This window comes from Marmota flaviventris, chromosome 18, assembly GCF_047511675.1.
Source record: "Marmota flaviventris isolate mMarFla1 chromosome 18, mMarFla1.hap1, whole genome shotgun sequence".
In the NCBI taxonomy this organism is placed as follows: domain Eukaryota; kingdom Metazoa; phylum Chordata; class Mammalia; order Rodentia; family Sciuridae; genus Marmota; species Marmota flaviventris.
The window spans coordinates 151780-178746 of record NC_092515.1 but is presented as its reverse complement, the minus strand read 5'-3'; the positions used below and the strand labels follow the sequence as shown (position 1 = coordinate 178746).

General features: G+C 49.5%; 2 protein-coding genes and 1 long non-coding RNA gene across 16 annotated transcripts; 2 read left to right on the top strand and 1 right to left on the bottom strand.

Moving 5' to 3' along the window:
- The first annotated feature begins 6319 nt into the window (after positions 1-6319).
- LOC114079754 (zinc finger protein 324A) lies at positions 6320-12367 on the top strand. Of its 3 annotated transcripts, none has more exons than XM_027921146.2 (4): positions 6320-6743; positions 8082-8208; positions 8618-8734; positions 9542-12367. In XM_027921146.2, exons 1-4 carry the CDS (start codon positions 6708-6710, stop codon positions 10954-10956), a joined length of 1695 nt encoding a protein of 564 aa, XP_027776947.1. In that variant the 5' UTR covers positions 6320-6707; the 3' UTR covers positions 10957-12367. The 3 variants fall into 3 exon arrangements, with proteins under 3 accessions (XP_027776947.1, XP_027776945.1, XP_027776944.1); XM_027921144.3 differs by lacking the exon at positions 6320-6743 and adding an exon at positions 6754-6995; XM_027921143.3 differs by lacking the exon at positions 6320-6743 and adding an exon at positions 6754-7166.
- Positions 12368-12388: 21 nt separating this feature from the next.
- LOC114079775 (uncharacterized) lies at positions 12389-14404 on the bottom strand. The gene is made up of 4 exons (XR_011705360.1): positions 14153-14404; positions 13643-13908; positions 13364-13494; positions 12389-12476 (listed from the first exon to the last, which is right to left on the bottom strand). It is a non-coding gene; the product is annotated as an uncharacterized lncRNA (long non-coding RNA).
- A 131-nt stretch (positions 14405-14535) lies between these two features.
- Znf446 (zinc finger protein 446) lies at positions 14536-25734 on the top strand. 12 transcript variants are annotated; one of them, XM_071604842.1, is made up of 10 exons: positions 14536-14702; positions 15850-16231; positions 16304-16505; positions 17007-17101; positions 19205-19289; positions 19452-20474; positions 21095-21222; positions 23280-23354; positions 23912-24060; positions 25114-25734. In XM_071604842.1, exons 2-6 carry the CDS (start codon positions 15890-15892, stop codon positions 20015-20017), a joined length of 1290 nt encoding a protein of 429 aa, XP_071460943.1. In that variant the 5' UTR covers positions 14536-14702; positions 15850-15889; the 3' UTR covers positions 20018-20474; positions 21095-21222; positions 23280-23354; positions 23912-24060; positions 25114-25734. The 12 variants fall into 12 exon arrangements, with proteins under 12 accessions (XP_071460943.1, XP_071460950.1, XP_071460949.1 ...); XM_071604849.1 differs by lacking the exon at positions 14536-14702 and having other exon boundaries at positions 14721-16231; positions 16304-16501; positions 19455-19546; positions 19682-20474; XM_071604848.1 differs by lacking the exon at positions 14536-14702 and having other exon boundaries at positions 14722-16231; positions 16304-16501; positions 19452-19546; positions 19682-20474.
- The last annotated feature ends 1233 nt before the right edge of the window (positions 25735-26967 follow it).

The window sequence follows — 26967 nt, the reverse complement described above, 5'->3', positions numbered from 1 at the left end:
TAGACACAAATCCTTTATTTATTTTTATGTGGTGCTGAGGATCAAACCCAGTGCTTCACACGTGCAAGGTGCGCACTTTACCACTGAGCCACAACTCCAGCCCAAGGATCTGGTGAATCTTTAAAAAAAAAAAAAAGGCATTGGCAATTGATTTTGATTTTACTTATAGGATGTAGCTAGAGTAGTCATATTCATAGACAAAAAATGGAAAGGTGGTTGCCCGGGGTCGTCAGGGAGGAACAACAGAGAAGCAATGTTTAATTGGAACAGAGTTTCAGCGTTGCAAGATAAAAAAGGTTCTGGAGATAGATAATTGCACAACAGTAGCAGTGTGAATGTACTTAGTACATTAAATGGCACACCTTAAAATCACTAATATTCTAAATTTTATGTGTATTTTACCACAGTTAAAAATAGTTTTAAGGACTGAGGCTGTGGCTCAGTGGTAGCACACTTGCCTGGCACATGTGAGGCACTGGGTTCGATTCTCAGCACCACATATAAATAAATAAAATAGGGCTGGGATTGTGGCTCATTGGTAGTGCGCTCACCTAGCACGGGCGGGAACCGGGTTCGATCCTCAGCACCACATAAAAATAAAGGCATTGTGGGGGCTGGGGATGTGGCTCAAGCGGTAGCACGCTCGCCTGGCATGCGTGCGGCCTGGGTTCGATCCTCAGCACCACATACAAACAAAGATGTTGTGTCCGCCGAGAACTAAAAAATAAATAAATAAATATTAAAAATTCTCTAAAAAAAATAAAAAATACAATAAATAAAGGCATTGTGTTGTGTCCATCTACACCTAAAAAAATAAATATTAAAATAAATAAATAAAATAAAGATCTACTGGACTGTAGAGCGTTCGACTAGTATGTGTGAGGCCCGGGGTTAGATCCTCAGCACCACATAAAATAAATAAATAAAGGTATTGTGTCCGACTATAACTAAAAAATAAATATATAAAAAATAAAGGTCTTTCAACAACTAAAAAAATACTTTTAAAAATGCTTTGGCCAGGCACAGCGGTCCTGGCCTGTGGCTCAGGAGTGGCTCAGGAGACTGAGGCAGCAGTATCAAAATAATTAAATAAAAAGAGCTGTGGTTTGCAATCTACTCTCATGTATAACTAATTAGAGCAAAGTTTTTCTAAGGGTATGGCTTAGTGGTAGAGCACTCCTGGATTCAGCACCCAGTACCAAAACAAAAAAACAAACAAGAAAAAAACACCAAATTTTTGAATGTTAAATGTTGATGAGAATGTGGAACCCTAGTAACACATGCATTGCTGGTGGAAATATAAAGCAAGACAACTTAGGATACAACAATTTTACTTCTAGCTTTTACCTAAGAAAATTAAAAACCTAATTTTAAGCCTAACTTTTACACAAATGTTCACAGGGATTTCATTTAATGGCTAATATCTGATCATAACCCATTGTGCAACAGGAGGATGGAAAAATCAACTGTGCTGCATCCATACCATGGAATCACTCAACAGTAAGCACCTGGACTGGATATAGACAAAATGGTGAGTGGAATAAACCAGACACAGAAGAGGTTAGACCACTATGATTCTGACAGAGAGAAGGGCCTAACCCTCCCAAGAGATACTTTTAATTTCATTTTCCCCCCTTTTCTTTCTTTCCTCCCGCTACTCCGTACACCTTGAGCGATGCAGGGAGACCCAGCTCGGCCACAGTACCACAGAGGCTCCACACTGGCTGTCAGAAACACCGGGAGGCCAGAATGGATCAAGCGTGCTTGGAAGCAGCTCAGTAAGGCCGACTTCACTCCCACAGCCGGTGTGCGGCCAGTCTGGGAGGAAGCACACTTCAGTGGTTTTGTCTCTAGAGCAGCACTGCCCCTGGCTCTGACAGAAGGAGCTTGGAGTTACAATCTACGATGGGGCAAGCAGAGGGAAGGGCTGTAATTAAACGTGGCTGTAATTGGATATTATAACCCAATTAAGGCTAAATACTATATTCTGAAAAATGGACCCCCAAACTTTCTATTTTTCACAAGTCTCCTTTTTTTTTCTTTTTATACCTTTTGGTCTCATTTTCATTTTTGTTCTTGTACCTTTCGGTATTGCCATCCATCTAGATAGGTTTACTTTTTGAGGTGGAAACTGCCCACAGTCATGGATTCTCTCCTCTTTAGCAGTTTAGACAGCTAGCCTGGTGATGAGGAGCACTTGGTAAGCTTAGTCCTTTTCAGCTTCTCTTCTTTTTTTTTTTAATATTTATTCTTAATAACAATATATATGTCTAAATAACAATATCTTTATTTTACATTTATGTGGTGCTGAGGATCGAACCCGGTGCCTTGTGCATGCTAAGCGAGCGCTCTACCACTGAGCCACAACCCCAGCCCCAAAGCTTGTCTTCTTTTCAGGTCTTGATTGAAATCAAGTTGCCAAGCTTGAAGTGATGAACTGAGAACTCCAAAAGCAGAGTCTGAAGGCAGCTCATAATAATCGTGCTAGCGAAAAACAAAAACCAAAACAGAGACACAGATCAAGTCTGCCTAGGGAAGAGTTAGAAAGATTTGTAGGTCGCAAATTGACTTAGAAAAAACTTGTGACTCGGAGATTTTTGTGATATTTTATCAGGCACTCCTGTATAAAAATCCTCCCTTTATAACCTCACAGTTTTACTTAATTTCAGGAGGACTGATACAAATACGCATCTGAGGTAACAGTAATGGAACCATCGTCTTATTTTAAATGTCCATGTATGACTGGCGCAGTGGTGTATTCCTGTAATCCCACCAACTTGGGAGGCCGAGGCAGGAGGATTGAAAGTTCAAAGTCAACCTAAGCAGTTTATCGAGGCCCTAAAAAATTTAGTAAGATCCTTTCTCAAAATAAAAAATAAAGGGGCTGGGGCTGGGGCTCAGCGGTAGAGTGCTCACCTAGCAGTGTGAGGTGCTGGGTTCAATCCCCAGCATCACATAAAAATAAATAAATAAAGTAAAGATATTGTGTCCTCGGGGCTGGGGATGTGGCTCAAGCGGTAGCGTGCTTGCCTGGCATGCGTGCGGCCCGGGTTCGATCCTCAGCACCACATACAAAACAAAGATGTTGTATCCGCCGATAACTAAAAAATAAATATTAAAAAAAAAAAGATATTGTGTCCAACTACAACTAAAAAAATAATAAAATAAAATAAAAAAGGACTGGTAGTGTGACTCAATTATTATGTACTCTTTGGCTCAGTCCCTAGAACAAAACAACAAAAAAGTCCATGTATGGCTATGTTTCGGTTATATTCTCCTGCCAAATGTTTAAGACCAAGTTGGTCAAAATTGATTTTTTTCCTACCAACTGTTAAGAGCCGAGTTTTGTTAGGGTTCATTCTTGGGAACTTGTGAGAAGTTTCTTGGCTCCTTTAGTTTTTCCTCTACTAACTGTAACATCTGCCAAATTGAGTTGGGGTCTTGCAGACCACATGTGATTTCCCTTGGAAGCATCAGGCACATTTCCCTCTCCGGTAACCCTATTCTTCGCAAAATGTGCACTGGTTGGCTTCCTGTTCTCTCAACCTTGATCAGGATCTCAGGTGACACTGGAAACAGTGCCCTTAGAAGGAGTCCCTCATTCCCTGGATCCTGGCTGACTCTAAAGTCAGGGCAAGAGCCAAATATTGGCTGCTTTTTCCTTGGCTTTTAGTTCCTTAGCTTTGGTTTCTAAGTTTTGGTTTTAAACATCCAACAGATTGGGGCTGAGGTTGTGGCTCAGCAGTAAAGGGCTCGCCTAGCACGTGTGAGGCGCTGGGTTTGATCCTCAGCACCACCTACAAATAAAGGCAACACTTATAAAATTCTATAAGGAAAATACAAAATGAAATGAATAGGACCAAAAAAATAGTTTGTATAATAACTTTGAACCAAGAAATGTAATTTCTATAATAACACTAAAATGTCTTTGTGGTCTATTTTACATCCACAAAGACTCACAGATTTATCAACTCAATTACGTATAAAGAGGTGAGCACTCTACCACTGAGTCACACCCTCAGCCCCCTTTTTTTGTGTTTTATTTAGAGACAGGGTCTCATTGAGTTGCTTAGCACTTCAATTTTGCTGAGGCTGGCTTTGATCTTGAGATCCTCCTGCCTCAGCCTCCCAAACCACTTTAGCTTTTTCAAAAATATTGTATTTAGAGACAGGGTCTCAGTTTAGCCCTTTTAAAAATATTGTATTTAGAGACAGGGTCTCACTAAATTGCTTAGTGCCTTGCTAAGTTGCTGAGGCTGGCTTTGAACTTGAGATCCTCCTACCAAGCCACTAGGATTACAGGCGTCTTCCACTGTGCCTGGCATACCTTTATAATAAGATGAAATACTTCACTCTTCACAGTACTTTAATCAAAATACAGCTGAAGCTTTTTGTATGCATATAGAATTACACCTGAACAGGCGTAGGGCTGGGGCTGGGGCTCAGTAGTGGAGTGTTTGCCTGGCACATGTGAGGCACTGGGTTTAATCCTCAGTACCACATAAAAATAAAATAAAAGTATTATGTCCATGTTCAACTAAAAAAAATCATTAAAGAAAGAATTAGCAGGTGTAATAACTCATAGTAACCTTACTTTTAGATTAAGACCCAGAAGCAAGGAATATTACCATTTTTTAAAATTTACCAATGTATAAAAGCACATTTAACAAAACCAAATATGTTACCTTATAAATTTAAAATGTAGGCTGGGGATGTGGCTCAAGCTGTAGCGCGCTTGCCTGGCATGCGTGCGGCCTGGGTTCAATCCTCAGCACCACATACAAATAAAGATGTTGTGTCCAAAAAAAAAAAACCTAGGCTGTCCACCCACCAAGACCTTGTGGGTGCACTGCCCTGGGAACACCTTCCCCTGCCAGTGACACAAGAAGCCCTACTCATGCTTCAATCAAACCTATCTTGAACAGTAGTGAAGCAATAGCTGATACTTACTGAGAGCTTATTAACTCCCCGACATTGCAGTTTGCACACAACCATTTTTTTTTTTTTTTTATTTAAAGCTGAACTGAAAGTAAGTCCTGAGATGGTAAAGTGGTTAAAGGCATATATGTGTAGGTCTACATTTCACCCCAGCCAGTGGTCAGCTCAGTACTCTGGAACACGTGGCTCATGTTCTCCAGTGTTAAAATGGGTGTGGTAATGGCAGGGTTTCCCTCAGTGACAGATAAAGGACATAGAATCCTTCAGCATGGTGCCAGGGCTTGCAACTACTCTGTTTTTGTTGTTTTCTGGTATTGAAGATTGAACCCCCATGGGCGGTTTACCACTGAGCTACAGCTAAGACAGGGTCTCACCAAGTTTCCAAGGCTGGCCTTGAAATTTAGCTTCCTTTGCCTCAGCCTTCTGAGTCATTGGGATTATAGGCATGAGCCACCATGAGCCATCATGCCCAGACTGTAGAGCTCTCTCTCTTTTTTAAGCATTCTTTTTTTCAACCTTCCTTTTATTCATTCATTCATTTTTATGTGGTGCTGAGGATCAAACCCAGTGCCTCACACGGGCGAGGCAAGCACTGTACCACTGAGCTGCAACCCTGACCCCCTTGTGGGGCTCTTTTTATTCTGTGCCAGAAACAGTGTCAGTCTGCATCGAGAGCATCCTGCCTTGGTGTTCAGTGTTGCACTTGAATTGGTCAGAGAGAAAAGGAAATCAACATTGTGATGTGTGGGGTAAGGCAAGAACTAGAGGGCCTAACGGACAAGTAAGACTGGGAGAGTACTTTTGAAATCCAAGTCTACAAGGAAAATGGATGGTTTGGGCAAGCGCCTAGAAACAATTCCAGAATCAAGAAAGATTTAGGCTAGGGACCTGCAATTCTTGGTGTAGAGGTTGCGAAACTGATACGACTCTTTACAACACAGTCACGCACAAAGAAGTCCAAACCCCTCCTCAGGGCGCACAGCAGGAAATGGTCAGGAAATGGTCACATTTGAACTCTGAACTCTAGGCACCCTCCGCGTCACATTCTCTCCTGTGCGCCCCTGGCTGGTGGCGCCCCGTGGACCCTCGGAACTTGCCACTTTGGCATCTTCAAGGCTTAGTCTCCGGGGCTGCTGAGCTGCGCTCTGGGACCCGGGGATCCTCGGCCCAGGTGGCCCAGCCAGCAGCCCAACCTGCGCTTAGGGCCGGCTGGGTTCAGTTGAAGGACTCGCAGCTGCAACTGCAGGCCTCGCGTCGACGCTCGCCGTTGCCATGGAGAACAGACCCGCGGCTCCAGCGCGCGGCACGGCCGTGGGAACTACAGCACCCAGAGGGCTCTGCGCGTGCGTCCGCCGCGTGCGCCTGCCCCTGGGGGCCGGGGCCCGACTTCCGGCGCTCGGGACTGTCACCCGGCTGCCTGGCGTCAGGCCACTGCGGCTCTCCGGGTGGTGCACCAGAGGCGGGGCCGGCTGTCCCGGAGCCTCTGGGTCCCGAGACGAGACAGCGAGGAAGGTCCTGGAGGAAGGCCTGCCTCGTGCCGCCTGCGCACCGCCGCTGCCCGACTCCCCAGCCTCGGTTTCCCGGAGCGCGTGGGCGGTGCCGGAGCTCCGCGCTCCTCGGCCCTCGCCGCAGCGCTGCGGCGGCTTCCCGGGCGCCACCTGCCCTGGGCCGACCGCGAGACCGGGGCCCGGGCAGGCTGCGCGAGGCGGCGGGCAGTTGGCGGGGCCTTGTCGTGCACCCTTTCTGCCCCTTCTCGGCTGCAGACTCCGATGGCGGCGGCAGGGGGGCTGGCAGACCCGGCGCCGGTGAGTAGGGAGACCCCTTCCGAGGACCCCGAGCCTCATGGAGGGAAGGACTTTCCCTAGACGACTTGTGCCCTCTGGCTGCTCGGGTGGGAACCGGTACCCTCCAAACCCGGAGGTCCAGGTCAGTGAGGCGTGCAGGTGTGGGATTTGCAAGAAATTCCGACGGGAAGGCCCCACACGTGCAAAGGCTGGGAGCGGACACACCTTGGTTCTGGGGCGCAGCGTCCTCGATGTGGAATACTGAAATGGCAGGTAGAGGAGTTGGGACTCTATCCCCAGGGCGTGGGAGCCATGGGGTGTTTTGAAGAGAGACCGGACGTCCTCCCAGTTAGGGTCTTGAAAGCCTCTCACCTCTGACTGAGTGGAGAAGAGATGTGGACAGGTGTGTCCGTATGAAGGGTGAAGGTGCCCACCACAGCCCAGGTGAGCAAAGGGTGGCTCCTGGACTGGATGGGAAGCTCGTAGGGGAAAGTTTCAATTATGCGTGGAGCTGCGTTTGTATCAGGTGTGTGGGGTACCAGCAAGTGTTGTGAGTGAAGCACAGTCGGAAGCTTTTCAGAAGCCTAAGTGCCTGAAAGGCACTCAAACGATAATTGAAAACAGGTCCCCCCCCCCCCCCCCAAAGATCAGGAGTTTGCCATGTCTGAGAGGGAAGTTGACATTGTAGGTGTCCTGAGCCAAAGCAGAGTTTGGGAATTGGACTGAGGAGGGGGTGATCTCACAGACTCAGTGGAGGATGGTCAGTTTCCTAGAGAGAGGAAAATGGTTGGGAATAACTGCAGTTGTCAGGGCAAGAGTCTGGCAGGTGGCTGAGGGAGGGGAGGGTGGAAAAAGAATGAAGAAATAGAGGGGACAGTACTAGGGGGCAGTAGGGTATTGACTTCCTATGTGTCCACCAGGCCCTTTGGACCACCCTCCTGTGGCAACTGATTTCAGGGACCAGCCTGGGAGTGCCAGGGGCACAGCAGGGAGGATCCTAGAGTGGGCACACCCTGGAGTGTCCACAGCTGGGACTTACACAGTTGCTTGTGCCAGCATAGGAAGGGCACATTTGGGTAGGGTCATGAGTGGTCTTGCTGGGTCGAGTGGATGCCAGCCAAGAACCATGAGGATGGCTCTCACTTGCTTGTGTAAACTAGCCAGGGGAGAGGCTGAGAGCGCCTCTGTGGCCTGAACAGGAAAGGTGGAAGGAAGGGGCCCAGATGGGTGGAGGAAGTGCCACTTGAAGATAGCGCTGGAAGAGAACCCCAGGAAGATCATGAATGTTCAGAAAGTGCCATGGGGACAGGGATCTGAGTTCTGAGTCACAGCCATACCTTAGACTGCTTGCTGTTGTAGGGCCTGATTGCCTTTGAGGACATAGCTGTGTATTTCTCTCGGGAAGAGTGGATGCTACTGGATACAGCCCAGAGAGCTCTGTACCGCCACGTGATGCTGGGGAACTTCGCACTTGTGGCCTCACTGGGTAAGGCCCTGGGTCCTCCATGGGAAGCCACGTTGGTACCTGGCTGGGTCATCAGGACTATCATCTCACCTTCCCACCCACCCAAGAGCAGGACCTTCTGGCTAGACGCCACAGGAGGCCAGGGTCAGGATCTGGAGATGTGCAGGCTGCTCCATCTTACCCTGTGGCCCCATCTGACTGCATCTCCTGTGCCTGGGCTCAGTCCTCTTCCTGTGGTGCCCCAGCACATATGCTGCTTGCAGGGATCCTTGAGCTGTCCCACTGAGGCCCTGCCCTGTTGTGACCCCAGGTTTTCCTGATGGCACAGATAATATCGTCTATTTCCAGGAAGCCCTGACTCCTGCCATCTTCTGGGGGATGGGTTTTGCTGACTTGACGTGGCCTCTCACTTGAACCACCTTGTTCATAGGACTCTCTGCCTCCCGACCTCGTGTGGTCATCCAGCTGGAGCATGGTGAGGAGCCTTGGGTTCCCAGTGGGACAGATACAGCCCTGGGCAGGAATGCCCACAGAAAGTCCAGCCTTGGTGAGTTGGGGCTCAAGGTAGGGGTGAACTTGGGACCAACCGGTGGCCCAGCCTCTGACTCCCCTCCTATAGACAGACTGTCTCCTCTGGCTGCCCATCTGCCTCTTTTCCCTTCTTTCATCATCCTGTCTTGGAGGCTATGGCCTGGGTCTAAAAACGTAGGGTCTGTTTTCACACAGGAAGTCACCTGACTGTGGTGAGACCTGTTCAGAGTCCTTCCTCCAACTGGGTGGTACAGCTTCAGACCTCCCCATCTAGCTGTTACATCTGTTGGGTATTCCTTCCTCCCTTCATTCATGTGTCCAGATGCTGCTTGAGTTCCTGCTCTGGCCAGACCTGTTCCAGGTCCTGGGAACACAACCTTGACGAGGATACTCCTTGTCCTGCTCTTTGGGGCTAATGCCAGGGGAGAGGCAGTCAGTAAACTGTTCACAAATTGTCGGTAGCTTCAGAAACAAATCCGAGCAAGGAGAAAAGGCAGGCTGGGGAATGAACTGTGGGGAGGGATCTGTGGTAGGGATAGCCAGCAGAGGCTTAGGTGGTATGTAATAGATGCTGAGTTCTCTATACTCCCACATCTGGTTGTCTGGGGCTTTCCTCTTGACCCTGGGGGTGCAGATACAGTGAATGCCATACCTGTCAGGGCAGATGCTCCTTCCACCCGCTTCCTGCAGGGCCCGCGTAGGCTTCCGCTTTTCTCCCTAGGCTTTTTCGTCCATCCCCTGGGTTCCCCCTGCCTTCCCAGCAGCCTGCTCTGGTCACATCCTGGCTAGATGCCCCAGGCAGCCATCATTCCTCTACCCTCAGGTTCCTGCTGTCTGGCAGAGGACAGAGATGTTTCTGGAGAACCGACACTGCCAGGGGCCTTCCTGCAGAGCTCCCCTGAGACACCTACTAGTCCAAGCCTGGTGGGAAAACGGGGTGCCTTCTCATCTGGAGAGAGAAAACCCTCAGGTGTGTCAGTGATCTACTGGGAGAGGCTCCTGCTAGGCTCGGGCAGTGGTAAAGCCAGCATCAGCCTGCGACTGACCTCCCCACTGAGGGCTTCTGAGAGTGGCCAGTCTAGAGAGAAAGTCCTTACAGACTGCCCCGCTCCAGGGAAGTTGCCACAGATGGCGGAGCTACAGAAGCCACATGTGCAGCCAGCTCACCCCAGAGCCTTCCCAAGCGATCCCGACCTCAGAACCATCTGCAGTGGGGGAGAACGGGGGATGGACACAAACTGGCATGAGCCTCAGAGACTCATGGGTACCCAAGAGGCCCCAACCTGGAAAGAGCTGGGCGAGGCCCTCCATGCTGCTCCCGGTCTGCTCCCTGGGGAGAAGCCCTTTGAATGCAGGGCATGCAGCAAAGTGTTTGTGAAGAGCTCAGACCTCCTCAAGCACCTGCGCACCCACACTGGTGAGCGTCCTTATGAGTGTGCACAGTGTGGCAAGGCCTTCAGCCAGACCTCACACTTGACACAGCACCAGCGCATCCACAGTGGCGAGACGCCTTACGCATGCCCGGCCTGCGGCAAAGCCTTTCGGCACAGCTCCTCACTGGTGCGGCACCAGCGTATCCACACAGCAGAGAAGTCCTTCCGCTGCAGCGAGTGTGGCAAGGCCTTCAGCCACGGCTCCAACCTCAGCCAGCACCGCAAGATCCACGCAGGCGGGAGGCCCTACGCCTGTGCCCAGTGTGGCCGCCGCTTCTGCCGCAACTCGCACCTGATCCAGCATGAGCGCACTCACACGGGTGAGAAGCCCTATGCCTGTGCACTCTGTGGTGCCGCCTTCAGCCAGGGCTCTTCACTCTTTAAGCACCAGAGGGTGCACACGGGTGAGAAACCTTTCGCCTGCGCGCAGTGTGGCCGTGCCTTCAGCCATAGCTCCAATCTCACACAGCATCAGCTGCTCCACACAGGTGAGCGGCCCTTCCGTTGTGGGGACTGTGGCAAGGCCTTTGCCAAGGGAGCAGTGCTGCTTAGCCACCGGCGCATCCACACAGGAGAGAAGCCCTTTGTGTGCACACAGTGCGGCCGCGCTTTCCGCGAGCGCCCAGCCCTCTTCCACCACCAGAGGATCCATACCGGTGAGAAGGCCTTGAGGCGACCCAGGGCCGGGATGCGTGCCCAGGCCAGGTCTCCTTCGCAGAGCTCGTCAGAAGGTGTACATGGGAAGGAAGCCAAAGCCTCTCCTTCCTCAGGTTCACCCACGGCCCTAACGTCTGCTGAGTCCTAAGGGCACACTTCTACCCTTCCCCAACCTTCTGTGAATCCCTTTCACAGCTAAAGGCCTGTGTCCACTGCAGGTCCACAAGGGGGAGAAGGCCTATGCGTGCTGACCAGGCACAAGGAAGATTCTTTGGCGTGCTTCCATTTGTACACAGTGACAAGATTTGCCAGTTCAGCTTTGGGATACACCTGTGTCCTCAAAGAGGTCATATGCAGAGACACCAGGAGGAAGGACCTGGTGCCAAAAAAGGCAGCCCTGCATGGTGATGCCTTTTCACTGTCTCATGACGAATGCTAAGGTGAGGGGAGAAGTGCAGGCCTGAAGAAGTCTTCACAGAAACTGGCAGCTGGCGACACCTCCCTGTCCCACCCCCGTGCCCAGGCCTCAGTTCATCCAGAGCTGCTTTGGATCTGACCCAGCAAATAGGAGGCTACAGAGGAATGAGAGTCAGGATGTAGGACTTGGGCAAGTGGTTGGACTCTAAGCCTCAACTACCTTCTCTGGGAAAAAGAGGAAAAAATTTGGGCCCATCCCATAGAGGGTGCTCCTCAGGTGGGTACCTGTGGGGAAGTTCCTCTTGTCAGCCCTATGAACCCTGTGCTAGTTTGCTCACTTGAAAGATGAGTAAATTGAGACACAGAGAGGAAAATCGAGTTGCCCAGGACAGAGCTGATACTAGAAGCCGGGGGATTGGCTCAGTTTCACATACCTCAGCCCCCAGGCCTCAATGTAGTCAGCCAGGCCTGGGGGTCTGACCTGGCCACACAGCTGACTCACAGGCAGTGCAGCCCTGAGGGAGGGATGTGGCTGTCAGCATTGGAAACTGGCTTCCCAGCAGCACTCATTCACATTCCCATCTTCGTTCTGTCACGAGCTCCTGTTACCAAAGTCAATGTTATGAGGATTTTCTTTTTTTTCAATGAGGAATCTTTACATCCAAAGCACTGATAAGAACTGCAGAGGAAACAAGACAGGGCTGCTCATTTTTGTTGGGTTTGGTGGCTGCATGACCTGTTGTACCTTGGTTGGAAAGTGGACAAACAGCTGAACAAGAAGGCCTTGTCATTACTTAAGCCTGTGTGATGTTCAGCCTTCTTCTGAAGCCACTTCCCCAGTACAGTGCCCCTTAATGCTGAGGACACATGGATGGAGTGGGGCCATTTGATCCCTCTATGGTTAAGCAGACCAGGCCCTCTGCTGATCTGGGGCTTCACTGCCAGGGTAGGCAGCGGTCTTTTTAACCCAGAGGAGAAGGGGGGGGGGAACCCAAAACGATAGCATTTACAACCTGAAATGGATGTGAGTTATAATTTTGTGTACAGGCATGTGGAAGTCCATGGCCTCAGCCTCTTCCCTTGGCTCCAGGGGTGTTCAGATGTCTCCCTAGTAAAGGTTTCTTTTTAAACATTGTGAACAATCATAGCCTGGTGCTTGTTTCACTCTAATGCAATGCAGACAGTATTAAACACACATAACACAGATGTGTCATCAGGGTGTCTTCGTCCCAGAGCTTCAACCTGAGTCCCCTAGAGAAAGTACAGGGTAAATATGCGGCTTGTCTGCAGCCCAGTGTGGGACTGGGACACCTGTGTCCCATTGGTGATTGCAGGTTGGTGGAGGAAGCAAGGAGATCTGGGTGGAAGCTGCTGCCTTCCCCTGAGCAGCAGCTCTCCTGGGAGATGAGCCTTTGGGGATCCAGTCAATGGTGGGGGGCGGGGGAGTGGAGAAACTAGGACAGAATATGTACTCCTGCTAAGGCACAGCTGGGGCAGCCATATGTGGTATCCTAGCAAGTATCCTAGTATCAACCTTGCTAGGATACTACTAGGTGCCCAGTAGGTACACCAGTCCCATCACCTTAAGACCTTGCAGTCATCTCCTATACTCAGAGAACATAAGACCCAGCTGTCCTGCTTATCCACCACTTGGGCCATATCCATCTGCCTTGAAGCCTCCTGAGACTGTTGTCCACCCCTCCTGTATGAAGTCAGTCTGCAAAGCTGTGAAACACAGACAAACCCCACCCTGCCACAGAGGTACTTCTAGGGAACTCATGAGATTAAGGACCAAAGGCATCTGTTGAACAAGTGTGTATCCACTCATGAAATATTTCCTGTGCCTTGGGCAGAATTTCCTGGATCACCCAGTTTATGTCCTAAGCCCTCCTGACCCCTTAGGCTGGATCCAGTGTCATGTCTCCCCACCAGCCTCTCCTTGAGCTGTTTCTCACCTTTGGGCTGTGTTCTTGTTCCTCAGCTCCAACCTCCTTGAATCTACCTCTTCTGATACCCAGAACTGGCTGGGGACCCCAACCTGGGCTGCCTCCTCCGTCTGCCTTGCCTTTCTCCAACCCCTGTGGTCATGTTGGGCTGGTCTCTCTTAACCCAGTCAATTTGTAACTGTAAAAGTGTACCTGAACTTTCTGGGACAAAGGTCGACTCAAACATAGGCATCAGGCTAGCTCAAATCCAGAAGACTGGTGGTATAGCTTAGTGGCAGAGTGCACCCTGAGCATGCCTGAGGCCCTGGGTTCAATCCTCAGCACTGAAAGAAAGAGAAAAAGATAAATCCACAAGTGTGAGGATGGGGAAGGGTGTTAAGGGCAATGGCATTCTGAAGCTAGATGTGGGAACTGTCACTCATTGATGAGAAGCCAAATAATTGGCATTTGGGTAAGTCCAACTAGGCTTACCCTGTAGCACAGCAGGAGGCTTGGTGAACAGCAATCCAGGGAGAAGGGTCTTCCTGTAAAGGTACCTGGAGAAGAGCTCTCCACCCATTGAAAAATTGTTCCCAGACAATCTGCAGTCCCAGAGAAAATACCGAAGCCCTTCAAAAACTAGCACCCTGATGAAGCCACTGGACAGGTAAGAGTTAATAAGCTCGACCCACACACCGCTCCAAGGTTCCAGTCAGCATTTAGGACTACTGCTCTTGTCCTGAATTGTTGGCAGGTATCTGAAAAACCAAAACACCTGCCGATAAAGTTTAGTGTTGAGTGAGTACGCCACAGTTCAGCTACTTGATAGGTGGAGGCAGAATGAACCCTACCCCACAGTTACATAATAACAACATGGCCTGTTGTGAAAAACAAGCCACTGTCTAGTTCTGTTTTGCAAAATAAACAGAAGGTTGAGCACATCCCACAAACTTGGACACCCTTCATGTGCCTGTCAGACTCTTAAGGGTAACACATAGTTACCTTCTCAGTAAATGTACGCCCCCCAAAGTCCGCAGGGCATTAACGGGTTGAATGAGGGTCTCCAGTGCCTCCTTCGAAGGAGAACTCTGAGCGAGGTGGAAGCCTGCGAATTCACGGAGGTTGCCACGGAGCGGCATTTAGGATCTCTCGGGATGGGGGAACGCTGTGGTCGTGGCCATGGGAAAAACTGGGAGTGGGCAGCCGCGCTCCACGGGTACCTGGGGGAGGGTTGGAGCGGCACCCCGCAGGCCCGTGGTGGGTGGGGAGAGCGGAGGCCGAGGGCCTCCTCTGATTGGTCGGGAGAGCACGCTCTCACTACCCAATAGGCCTCGGGTCCGCTGCGCACATGCGCAAGGCTTTGACGGGCCTCCCGGCCCGCGGTGGGGCAGCCTGGCGCTCGGGTGTGGAGACCGGGCCGGGGGACGCCCCCGCTGAACCCTACGGCCGTGCGGAGTCTTGGAGAGGAAAGGATGCCATCCGGTCGCGAGGAGTTTGAAAATGCGCTCCTGGGCTCACGAGGCTCAGGGGAAACGTAGTCCTCGGGGAGCAGGTGGTGCCTGAAGGGCCGGCGCGGGATTGGCCGGGCTCGGGTCGCCGGGGCCACGCGCGGGCGGGGCGGGCGGGTGTGTGCGCCGCCACTTCCCGGAAGTGGCCGCCGGCCGAGCGGCTGCCGAGGGGAGCGCGTTTCTGACTGGCCCGTGCGCGGCCTCTTCCACCGCGAGGGGCGCGCGCCGGTCCTGCTCCCCGCCGCCGCCTTGGTCCCGGCTTTCCGCCCACCCAGAACACGTCCCGGACCCGGACCGGCACTCCCGAGAGATCTGCTCCTTCCCGTCCCGTCCCGGGGCGCAGGCCCCCAGATCCCCGGGTCTCGGGTAGGACAGGCCTGACGGACCCCCAGGTGGGCATGTTTCCCCCAGATGCTCTTCAGGGCTGAACCCAGTCTCACGCCACGCGCAGCTCCGTTGGTTTAGCTTCTGCTTTGGGGTTTGCTCGCATGGGCCCAGCCTGCACGAGGCCTCTGCAGCGAGCACCGCGTCTCGGAACCGTGTCAGCACTCGGGAGTGCACCTAGTACTGCACCTGCTTCGTCTGTCTCCTGGCGAGGACAGGCCCGGTCCCCAGAGCCAGCTCTTCAGGCAGCAAGTCCCAGAGACCATTCGGACAGACACAAAGCCCGACCTTCCACACTCAGGGCTCCCAATCCCCCAGGACCAGCTGGTCGATTGACCGTTCGCTTCTGGGCTGGGGGAGCCACTTTCCTGTCTGTTATTCCCAGGTGTTGGTTTTTTTTGTTTTGGTTTTTGGTTGTTGTTGTTTGTTTTGAGACAGGATCTCACTAAATTGCCAAGGCTGGCCTCGAACTTGCAATCCTGCCTTAGCCTCCCAAGTTGCTGGGATAACAGGTGTGGACCACTGCTCCTGTCTTACCTGTATTGGATCGAACTGTTTTCCACTTTCCTGGCAGCTTCTTGGACTCCTGGACTCCTTCCCTCCAAGCGTTTATCCACAAGGCATCCTCCTGATCTCAGCTCCTATGACCTTCTCCTTCCATGAAGCTTTCCTGGAGCCCCCACCCCTTACCTACTCTTGGTCTCAGGGTCTCCTCTGGCCTGGCCTTGGCTCCTGGGCTGGGCCTTGTATCTGTCTCTTCTTAGCCAGGCCCTCTTGAATGACACTTTGATCCCTCCTTTTCTGTAGGTCCCTCTTGGTGATTCCCAAAAGACCCTCTGAAACAAGAATGCCATCCCCACTGAGGTCCCCACACCAGTCCCTCAGTAATCTTGAGACCACCCTTGAGGAGCCTGAGGCTGCACGACTGAAATTCCGTGGATTCTGCTACAAAGAGGTGGCAGGGCCCAGAGAGGCCCTGACCCGGCTGAGAGAGCTGTGTCGCCAGTGGCTGCGGCCTGAGTCATGTTCCAAGGAACAGATGTTAGAGCTGTTGGTGCTGGAACAGTTTGTGGGCACACTGCCCCCTGAGATCCAGTCCTGGGTGCAAGGGCAGCGGCCAGGCAGCCCTGAGGAAGCTGTAGCTCTAGTTGAAGGGCTACAGCATGACCCTGGGCAGCTGTTGGGCTGGGTAAGTGTGGTGTCATTAACTTCTAAGGACAGATCAAACATAGAGCCCCTGTGACTTACCTCTTTTTCTCAGATCACAGCCCACATCCTGAAGCCAGAGGTGCTTCCTGCAGCCCAGAAGACAGAGGAGTCTTCAGCAAGCCCCTGCCCCTCAGGAACAGTGGAGTTCTCTGGGGCAGCCCCTGGAGAGGGTCCACATAATGCCAGGATGGAAGGGTCTACCCAGCTCAGTTGCAGTGTGAAGGAGGAGCCCAGTGCTGATGGGCAGCATGTGGGTGAGGGAGAGTGCCACACCAAGACCGTGGAGCTTGTGGAAAGAGTGTGCACATCCCTGGAGGGGAGTCCTAGGCAGCTTTTTTTTTTTTTGGTACTAGGGATTGAACCCATGGGTGCTTAACCTTTGTGCCACATCCCTAGTTCCTTTTTTAAAAAAAATTTTATTTTGAGATAGGGTCTTGCTAAGTTATTAGGACCTCGCTAAATTGCTGGCACTGACTTTGAACTTGCAGTCCTCCCCTGGCCTCCAGAGCCACTGGGATTATAGGAATATACCACAATATCTGGCTCCTCAGGAGACTTCTTATGCCAGGGCTTAGACTCTGGAAACGAGGGTGGATGTCCTTGGCTGGGATGGAAGCCCTGGAGAAGATCTGGGAATCAAAAGACATACATAGGGCAGAGGTGGACCAAGACTTAGGCAGTAACACCAGATCCTCCTCCAGCCTGGCTTGTGTGGGTAACTCCTGACACCCATTCCCATCTACCTTACTTTTCAGCACCTCCCAGTCCACTGCTTCCAACCCAGTCTCCCAAGGGGCATCTTAGACACCAGGACACAGCCTCCACTTCCTTCCACCCACCCAGGATTCAGGTGAGCAGTCCCCAGTGGAAAGTACAGGTCCCAAGTATGGGAGGGAAACATCCCTGGTGCATGCCTCTGCCCTGTGGTTTTTCCAGTCTTGGCCAATTGCTCTTGTACTTTGTTTTTGTTTTTTGTTTTTATTTTTTGTACCATTGATTGAACCTAGGGGCGCTTTGCCACAGAGCCACAACCCCAGTCCTTTAAAAAAAAAAAAAAAAAAAAGCTTTTTTAGTTGTAGATGGACACAATACTTTTATTTATTTATTTTTATGTGGTGCTGAGGTTCAAACCCAGTACCTCATACGTGCGAGGCAACCGCTCGGCCACTGAGCTACAATCCCAGCCCTCCCCAGTCCTTTTTATATTTTATTTAGAGATAGGGTCTCACTGAGTTACTTAGGGTCTCACAAGTTGCTAAGGCTTCCTTTGAACTCAGTCCTCCTGTCTCAGCCTCCTGAGCTGATGGGATTACAGGTGTGCACCACTGCGCCTGGTTCTTAAGCTCTTTACTGCCCAAAAGTGGAGTAAGTAACGGGTGCCCCAGAAGTCCCAGGGGTAGAGGAACAGACTGTTGGCCTCTATTATTGGAAAATTTGAGCCTCAGATCATGGAAACCTGGTCAGAAGTGACCAGAACTGGTGGGCTTGCCTTCTTCACCTCCAAAGAAGTCACTGGGGAGATTTGCAGCTCCTAGAGGTCTAGGGCCAGAACTTGGAGATTTAAAACTTGTGTGTGCAGGTTGGGAGGAACCAGTGACAAACTGGCAGGACTTCAGCACCTGGGGTCAGAACAAACACTCTTCCTGGGAAATGCCTAAAGTCCCTTCTCTTGTAGGGTTTTTCTCAAAAGGCAATCAGCTGGGGGCTGGGGAGGTGGCTCAAGCAGTAACGCGCTCACCTGGCATGCTCGGGGCGCTGGGTTCAATCCTCAGCACCACATAAAAATAAAATAAAGATGTTGTGTCCACCGAAAACTAAAAAATAAATATTAAAAAAATTCAAAAAAAAAAAAAATGCAATCAGCTGGGCCTAGAAGCTTAATTCAAAGCTCCTGTCATCTTGAGCACCAAGTTCCCAAGTATGTAGAGTGGGGGACTGTTTTCTCCTAGTTCTTTTGCTACTATACCACTCTAGTTGGGAGCTTTCTCAGCAGAATTGTTGGTTGAGGTGTGCTTTGAGGCTGAGATTCCAGGTTCCTTCCATAGTCTGATGGCACGGTTAGAAATCTTAGGCTGAGTGGAAAGGTTGCAGGCTCCATGGGATCATCACTTCCAGCCTTTACCATCTCTATCTTGGTTATATATGGCCAGCTCCCTGCTCCCAGACTTGCTTTGGCTTGTCTCTCAGGATTATTTTTCCCAACCCAGCAAAGTCCCAGATGGCAGGACTCAAAGGCAGGAAGTATACTTCTCAGTAAAGCCATTGGGGCCTCTGCCACATGCCAGGTTCATCCTCTCTCAGGGTCTTGCCAGAAGCAGCACACAGGAGCCAACTGGCACCCACTCTCTGAACTTACTTTCTTTCTTTTTTTTTTTTTTGGGTGGTGCTGGAGATTAAACCCAGGGCCTTGTACTTGCGAGTCAAGCATTCTATCAACTGAGCTATATTCCCAGCCCCCCCACACTCTGAACTTTCTCCACTGCCACTCCTGCGTCCCCTGTTCACATCCCAAGGTGCAGTCAGGATCCTGGATCCTCCTTCCTCCCCACAGCCTCATTTCCATGTGCTCAAATGCTCCCAGCCTTTGAAGACTCTTGTAGTCAGAGGCTGGGCAGGTGGCTGAGTCCCCAGCAGTCCCTGAGTCTCTTGCTCCCTTTAGCATCCTGTTAAGATACTTGAAAGGGCAAGGTTGGGGGCAGCCATAATGGTCTTTACAAAGCTTAACCTGAATCCCACCCTGTTTCAATCTCTGACCAGAACAATGGGTGGACAGCTAAGACAGGTGAGTACTGGCAGGCTGGCCAGATGATCTGAAGGAGGACCCAGCATTCACAAGCCCCTTCTTGGCTTGTGCCTTATCTCGCCCATAGATGAAGCTTAGGTAAATAGGTAAGGATGCAACACTAGCAGCTGGGGTGGGACCACAGTGATGAGCTGCATCCTCATCCTGCAGGAGGAGTGGGGGCTGCTGGACCCGTCACAGAAGGAGCAGTACTGGGACGCGATGCTGGAGAAGTACGGCACGGTGGTCTCGCTGGGTGAGGACCACCGGTCCCTTCCCGCCTGGGCTTGGGTTCAGGCTGCTTGCCTGGGGTTTCGCACAGGCCTCCCAGGGCCCAGTCACAGCCTTCCCCCTTCCAGAAGGCACCCACCCGGGGCCTTGGGTGATCTCCCAGCTGATCGTTCGTTGCCCACCCCAGCAGGGCTGCCACCCCCGCCAGCCAAAGAGCGGGCTGAATCCAAGTCAGAGCCTGACCGTGAGCCAGAGCTGGGGACACCATGCTCCGGACCCGAGGTTGGTGAGAGCCGCTGCCCAGGCGAGCGCAGCCTGAACCACCCAGAAGTCGGGGCTGAGGTGGACACTCCTGGGCGCAGCCAGGTCTGCACATCCCCGCCACCAGCACTGCCACTCCCGTTCTCCCCCGCGCAGCCGAAGCCCTACGTGTGCCCGCAGTGTGGCAGGGGCTTCGACTGGAAGTCCGTGTTCGTCATCCACCACCGCTCACATGCAGGAGGCCCCTGTCCCGAGAGGCCACCACAGGCACCCCAGGAGCCAGTGGCACGACCCCCGCGGCGCCCGGTGGGGCCTCGGAGCTATACCTGTGAGGAATGTGGGCGGAGCTTCAGCTGGAAGTCGCAGCTGGTCATCCACCGGAAGAGTCATGCTGGCCAGCGGCGCCACTTTTGTAGTGACTGCGGCCGCAGCTTCGACTGGAAGTCCCAGTTGGTCATCCACAGGAAGAGCCACCGGCCTGAGGCCCCTTGAGCAGGAGGGCTGCCCTCCTGGGGGGCGGTAGAGGGGGGACACCTGTGGGCCTCTGGGCCTAGATAGAGCACCCTGGGGGCCAACTCCAGCCTACTGGAAACTCAGAGGACAGTAAGGAACTCTGGACCTGCCCCCAAAAGTCCACCTGGGAGTGAGGGAAAGCTGCTCTGTTCCTCCTGCCCTGCCTTCTAGACGAGGCCTGGGTGGGAATCCAAGCTGAGTGGTGACTGTGGGGTGATCACCAAGGCCTCCCTACCTGAGGTATAAAAGCCCAGGACACGCCCTCCTCCTGGGACCTCTTGCTCAAAAACTGCCTTGCTGCCCCTTCCTACAGAAGTCCCTGTGGAAGGTGGCAGTAAGCTCAGAAAAGCACAGCTGATGTCTGTCCTGCTGTGTGAGACCCCTGGACCTCCATGTGCACGTTTCATCCTTAGCATAAATTATAGGTTTTTAGCAGGTAAGTTTCTGAATAAGAACCCTGATTTCTCACTTCTGTTGGTCAGATCAGCAATCTGCCTGGCAGCTGGAGGCTCAGGGCAAATCCTAGAATTGCCAACCCTATGGTCACAGCCCCAGATCCCCCAGCCTACTTTCATCCTTGGCCACCAGCCTTTAAACTCTTGAGCCTGGGTTTGGGTAGACAGGGCACTTCTTTTCAAAGCATAGATGGACAAGAGTGACCTCTGAAGGGTGACAGATGTCTCTGAGGCCATGCAAACCTTCAAGCCAGGGCTGCATCCTCACATCCTTAGTTGGTCATGCAGCAGAAAGGCAGAGGATCCCCACTGCCCAGGGAGAGCTGTCTGGCTTTCTGGACAGTCACTCAGGACTTGCAGTATCGGTTTCCTAATAACTGCTCCAATGAACTCAGTGGCATGAAACACTGTAGATTTATTCTATGTTGGTTTTTAACATTTATTCTATGTTGTTTTTAAGGTCAGAACTCTGAGACGTGTCTCAGTGAACTAAATCAGTTTATCAACAGGGCTGCTAGTTCCTCCTGCAGAGTGTGGGAGAGAATCCACCTTCTAGAGGTGTCCTGAATTCTTGACTCACGGCCTCCTCCTTCATTTTCAGTGCCAGCAGTAGCCAGTCAAGTCTTTTTACATTACATCACCGCCACTCTTCTGCCTGTCTTCCACTTATAAGGAGGACCTTTGTGATGACTTTGGGCCCACTTGGATGCTTCAGTCTCCCATTTCAAGGTCAGATGATGGAACATGGAATTCTAATTTTTTTTTTTTTTTTTTGAATACCAGGGATTGAACCCAGGGGTACTTAACTGCTGGGCAACATCCCCAGTCCATTTTTGTGTTTAGAGGCAGGGTCTCACTTGGTTGCTTAGGGCCTTGCTAAGTTGCTGTGACTAGCTTTGAACTCTCTCATCCTTTGAACTCTCTCAGCCTCCCCAGCTGCTGGGATTATAGGTATGTGCCACCACCTGGCTGGGATTTTTTTTCCCTCTTTTTAAATTTTTTTTTATTGATTTTTTAAAAAATAAATGACAGTGGAATGCATTACAATTCTTATTATACATATATACCCAATTTTTCATATCTCTGTTTATATATAAAATAGGCTGACACCCAATTCGGTGTCTTCATGGATAATGTTGTCCATCACATTTTACCATCCTTGCTAATCCCCTGACCCCTCCCATTCCCTCCCACCCCTCTGCCCCAATAAGATAGGATTTTAACAAAAGTGAATTGATGGGAAGAGCACAATGGCTCCATCAAGCAGTACCTGTGAAGAGCCCATAGACCTTGAATCCTCGACAGGGACAGCAACAGTGGCAGAAAATGAGAGATGTTTAAAGATGTCTAAAAAACCCAGTTCAACTCAGTTTCCAAAGTAGGACAGACTGTCAACCAGTTGGGCTTTGGGTTCAGTTTTGGGCTCAAGAAACATCCCATGTTCTGATCACAATCTGGGCTTTCCTAAGGCTGTGGTGCATTCTCTTCCTTTTCTTCATCACTGTCAATAGAAAATGAGTTCTTGGTTACTTATATGAAATGAAATTAGATTCCTGTCTTGGGCTGGCCAGCACCTTGCCAGGGAATTCTTGCCTGCTCAGAGGGATAAGTCTCCTTAGAAATTAAAGTCTGGAATAATTAGTGAAGAACAAAAGACAAAGTCAGAAAGATTTTTTTCAAAGTTGGAGCCCCTGATAGGTCCAGTCCACACAAGAGCTGGACTCATGTGGCTTATTTAAGGGGGTAGAGAAAAGGCAGGGATAAGGTTTCAAGGGTGGAGTCTTGCTTCTTGATGTCTTGCATTCAGCAGGTTGATTGCATCTTGGCAGGTTACACCCATCTCAGAGGGGTTGTGAGGCTGGGTGGTTAGCAGGTCACCCCATCTCTGGTGCTGTGTGGGACCAGGCAGAGCAGAATAAGGCTCACAGTGCATCTAGGCAGTCTTACACAGAGGAAATGTCCACTGGAAGTTCCCAGACACCAGATAATCCCATTCACTAGGCTGCAATGAGCCCATGGACGGCTCTCAACAAATTCCTATTTCACATCACAGACAGACATTACCGATAGGTTAAAGATCTGAATACAGAAAGAAAATTAAAACATCTAGAGTATAATATAGAACAGTTTCAGATGACTTTGAATCAAGAAATGCTTTTTTGGTTTTGGTTTTGGTTTTGATTTTTGGTCCTGGGGATTGAACCCAGGGGCGCTTAACCACTGCGCCACATCCCCAGCTGTTTTTTAAGTTTTATTTTGAGACAGGGTCTCACTAAGTTGCTTACGGCCTAAGTTGCTGAGGCTGGCTTTGAACTCATGATCTTCCTGCCTCAGTCTCTTGAGCTGTTGGGATTCCAGGCATGCACCATTGTACTTAGCTGAGAAATGCTTTTTAAAACAAGGCATTTATTGAATATTGTTCATCTGGGTGAAATTAAATAATTTACTAAAATATATGATTTTTCTATATTATCTGTAGTATTAGTTTAAGTCAAAGATAGCATGCATACATTAATAGATTAATGTTTAATACTGACTTCTCAAATTTAAAAAGTTTTTTAAATTTAAAAATCTAGAAAAGTGAGCTGGAGTTGGCTGGGATTTTTTATTTATTTATTTATTTATTTTGGTTGTAGATGAACACAGTACCTTTATTTATTTATTTTTGTGTGGTGCTGAGGATCGATTCCAGTACCTCACATGTGTTAGGCAAGCGCTCTACCACTGAGCTACAACCCCAGCCAGGGATTTTTAAGTTCTTTTTTTTTTTTAATATTTATTTTTAGGTGTAGATGGACACAACACAATGCCTTTATTTTTATGTGGTGCTGAGGATCAAACCTGGGTCCCGCCTGTGCTAGGTGAGTGCTGCACCACTGAGCCGCAATCTCAGCCCCAGATTTTTAAGTTCTTGATGGGCACATGAAAGTGTGTTCCACACTTGCTTGGGGTCAGTTTACTTTGCATCCCCAAGAGTTCCCAACAATTTAACACTGTGGACTCTCATTATTTCCTTTTCAAATCTGTGAACAGAAGGTAATTGTATGTCAATAGAGCCCACAGTTGCTCATATGTGCCACCCTGTGTGTCACTTTGTATACCTGGTTTGATCTCCATGCAGGTGATCCATTCATGTCTTCACTTCTTTTCTTCAGTCGTTTATCCACTGCATTGGCCTTAGCTAACCCAGCAGCACTGTCAGCCTCCAGAGTGGGTTGTAGAATCTACATCATCTCATGAGAAACTAGGCCAGGCCAGGCCTGAAGTGGTGCCCACTCATCTGCTCCGTTCCCTGAGCTGCCTCTCCAGGGACCGTGCCTTTTCATACCAACTCAAGCTGCTGCTTCTCTACCAGGTCCCCCTGTGATTCATCTGATCTTCATGGTGACTCCATGAGCCTTTCCTTCTTCCCACCCAGGTCTTCCTCCAAGACTCTTCACTTCCGGGGCTTCTGGTTAAGCCCACTTGGGGCCCAGAAACACTCTCCACTGCCAGAGCTGACCCCATGATTGGCGAGCTGGGATTTGACCTGGGTCTGTCTCACTCTGGAAGCATCTGTGGTGTGGTGTAAGAGCTAAAATTCAAGCCCAGTATTATGTTCTGCCTTGATGTCTGAAACCAGTGAGGAAGTCCTTGGATGACAGTTAGCACATTCCCTACCCCACTGTGCTCCCATTGATAAGGGCCTAAGCAAACAAGTTGGTAAATGGGCCAGGCACAGTTCCTGCTTAGGCTTGAGTAGCAGGTCTCAATTCCCTCTAGCCTGCAGAATTATTCAAACCAGTCCGGTCCTCCAACAGGAACCAGGAGCCACCTCAGCCTTTTATCAGGAAGACTGCTTCCTACAGCTCCTGGTCATTCACTCTATTCCCAGAGCACTTTTGAGGGAAATGTCTTGTCAAATAGTTAACTTTATTAGATCTTCCTATTTGTAAATTTAATGGATTATTATCAGAAAAGTGGATCCTGGCTGGGTGTGGTGGCTGGGTTCCATCCCTGGTGGTGATGGAGGGGGTGAATCTGGGTCCTGTATAAACTCTTCATAACATTTCACACTCACTAATATGATTGTAATAAGAAAAAGACAATAACAAGTGTTGGGGAGGACATGGAGAAATTAAAACCATCATACTGCTGGTGGGAATATAAAATGGTGCAGGTGTTTTAGAAAACTTTCCCCCAAAGTTACATAGTAACACTATATTTCACCTTTTGATGGTCTTTCTAGTCATTATCTAATACATTTAGAAGTAAAATGACGGGCTGGGGATGTGGCTCAAGCGGTAGCATGCTCGCCTGGCAGGCATGCGGCCGGGTTCGATCCTCAACACCACATACAAAACAAAGATGTTGTGTCCCCCGAAAACTAAAAAAAAAATATTAAAAAATTCTCTCTCTCTCTCTAAAAAATTCTCTCTTTCTACACTTAAAAAAATTATTTAAAAAAAAAGAAGAAATAAAATGACAAGTAAATTTAATGATTCAGATATTCTCCTGAAAAGAGCTCTGGATCAAAAAAGAACTGATATTTCTCTGCAAATTGTTCTCTGCTGCACTTAGCAGGCCAAGAATTAATTCCCAGACTGTGTCTTGCAGTAGAATCTATTTTCTGTTTTACAGGTTCCTGACTGTAAAAAGAGGCAGGGAGTTCAGTGGCACATGCTTATAATTCCAGCTACTTGGAAGCTGAGAAAGGAGGATTGCAAGTTCAAGACCAGCCTGGACAACTTAGCAAGACCCTGAAAATCAACCAGTCAAAAGTTTTGAGGACTGTAGAATTTGTTGTGAAATGCATAGAGCAGGCTGTGGGTATAACTTGATGATACAACACTTGCCTAGCATGCTTGAGGCCCTGGGTTCCATCCCCAGTACCATCACACACACACACACACACACACACACAAAATTGCATAGGAGGCCCCTTAACCTGACTCAATTCCAGGGCTTGAGAGACCCTGTTTAGGGTAAAAGCCTAAAACCATGAAACAATGGGAGTGTGGAGGTGAAGGCAGTTCATAACTTATGTTGCTGGTGCAAGTTGACAAGCCTTTTGTTTTCAGAGCAGACAAGGGCATCACAACCCTGAATAGGATAGTCCTCTGGCCCGTCCCTCTCCAGGCTACAGAAGCTTGTTAAAGCAGAAACTCACATGATGGTAGACAACAAAGTTGTAGAACAAATAGATCCAAAAGCTAGCTCTTTGAAAAGACCAATAAATAAAATAGATTAAAGCATTTTGAACCTGAGTGCTAAACTATCAAAAAAGGAGACTTATTAAGGGGCTGGGGGCTGGTGTTTTGGCTCAGTGGTAGAGCACTTGCCTAGCATGTGTGAGGCACTAGGTGTGATCCCCGGCACCACATAAAAATGAGCAAATAAATGTGTTGTGTCCATCTACAACTTAAAGAATATTTTTTAAAAAATTTTTTTTAAAGGGGGCTGGGGTTGTGGCTCAGTGGTAGAGCGCTTGCCTAGCACATGTGAGGCACTGGGTTTGATTCTCAGCACCACATAAAAATAAATATTGTGTTCATATACAACTAAAAAAGTTTAAAAATAAGTAAAGGTATTATGTCCATCTATGACTAAAAAAAAAATATTTTTTAAAAAAGGAGATTAAACTGTATCCGGGCCAGGATATAGCTCAGTTGGTAGAGTGGCTATCTTGCATGCACAAGGCCCTGGGTTCAATCACCCTCACCAAAAAAAAAAAAAAAAAAAAAAAAATTATATCCACAGAGAGACATCAAAATGAATATTGTGAATAACTCCTTGACAACACATTTAAAAATCTAATAGAAATAGGTTTTATTTCTTTTCTTTTTTTGGGTGGTGCTGGGGATTGAACCCAGGGGCCTTATGCATTCAAAGCAAGCACTCTATTAACTAAGCTATATCCTCAACCCATAGAAAATAGATTTTCTACAAAAGCAAAGTATTAGATAAAAGCATCTGCAACATAAACAACAACAATATTTTTGAGCCCCCAAAAGAAAATGACTACAACATAATAAAATGTGGAGAAAGACTATGAAGCAGGAATTCATATCATCAGGAACTTTATTAGGTTGATAAACCAAAAATGAGGTGTATGCTTAGAAGTAACCAGAAGAACACCAGCAATATGTGGGTAGACCTGGTCTGCCTTTTTCTTTGCCCCATATCCCATTCATCACACTGTTGGGTATTAACAGCATTGTCAACAAATAAGACATAATTCAAAATAATGGCTGGGTGTGTGTGGTGGTGCACACTTGTAATCCCAGCAGTTTGGGAAGCTGAGGCAGGAGGATCATGAGTTCAAAGCCAGCTTCAGCAATGGTGAGGCGGTAGGCAACTCAGTGAGACCCTGTCTCTAAGTAAAATCCAAAATAGGGCTGGGGATGTGGCCCAGTGGCTGAGTGCCCCTGAGTTCAATCCCCAGTACCAAATAATAATAATAATAATAAATAAATAAAAATAATGTAATGGATC

Coding starts and splice junctions, on each gene's coding strand:
- Znf446 (XM_071604842.1), top strand. CDS start 15,890: ATGCCATCCCCACTGAGGTCCCCACACCAGTCCCTCAGTAATCTTGAG. Junction 16,232..16,303: donor CTGGGCAGCTGTTGGGCTGG/GTAAGTGTGGTG, acceptor TCTTTTTCTCAG/ATCACAGCCCACATCCTGAA. Junction 16,506..17,006: donor TGCTGATGGGCAGCATGTGG/GTGAGGGAGAGT, acceptor CTTACTTTTCAG/CACCTCCCAGTCCACTGCTT.
- LOC114079754 (XM_027921146.2), top strand. CDS start 6,708: ATGGCGGCGGCAGGGGGGCTGGCAGACCCGGCGCCG. Junction 6,744..8,081: donor GGCTGGCAGACCCGGCGCCG/GTGAGTAGGGAG, acceptor TTGCTGTTGTAG/GGCCTGATTGCCTTTGAGGA. Junction 8,209..8,617: donor CGCACTTGTGGCCTCACTGG/GTAAGGCCCTGG, acceptor CCTTGTTCATAG/GACTCTCTGCCTCCCGACCT.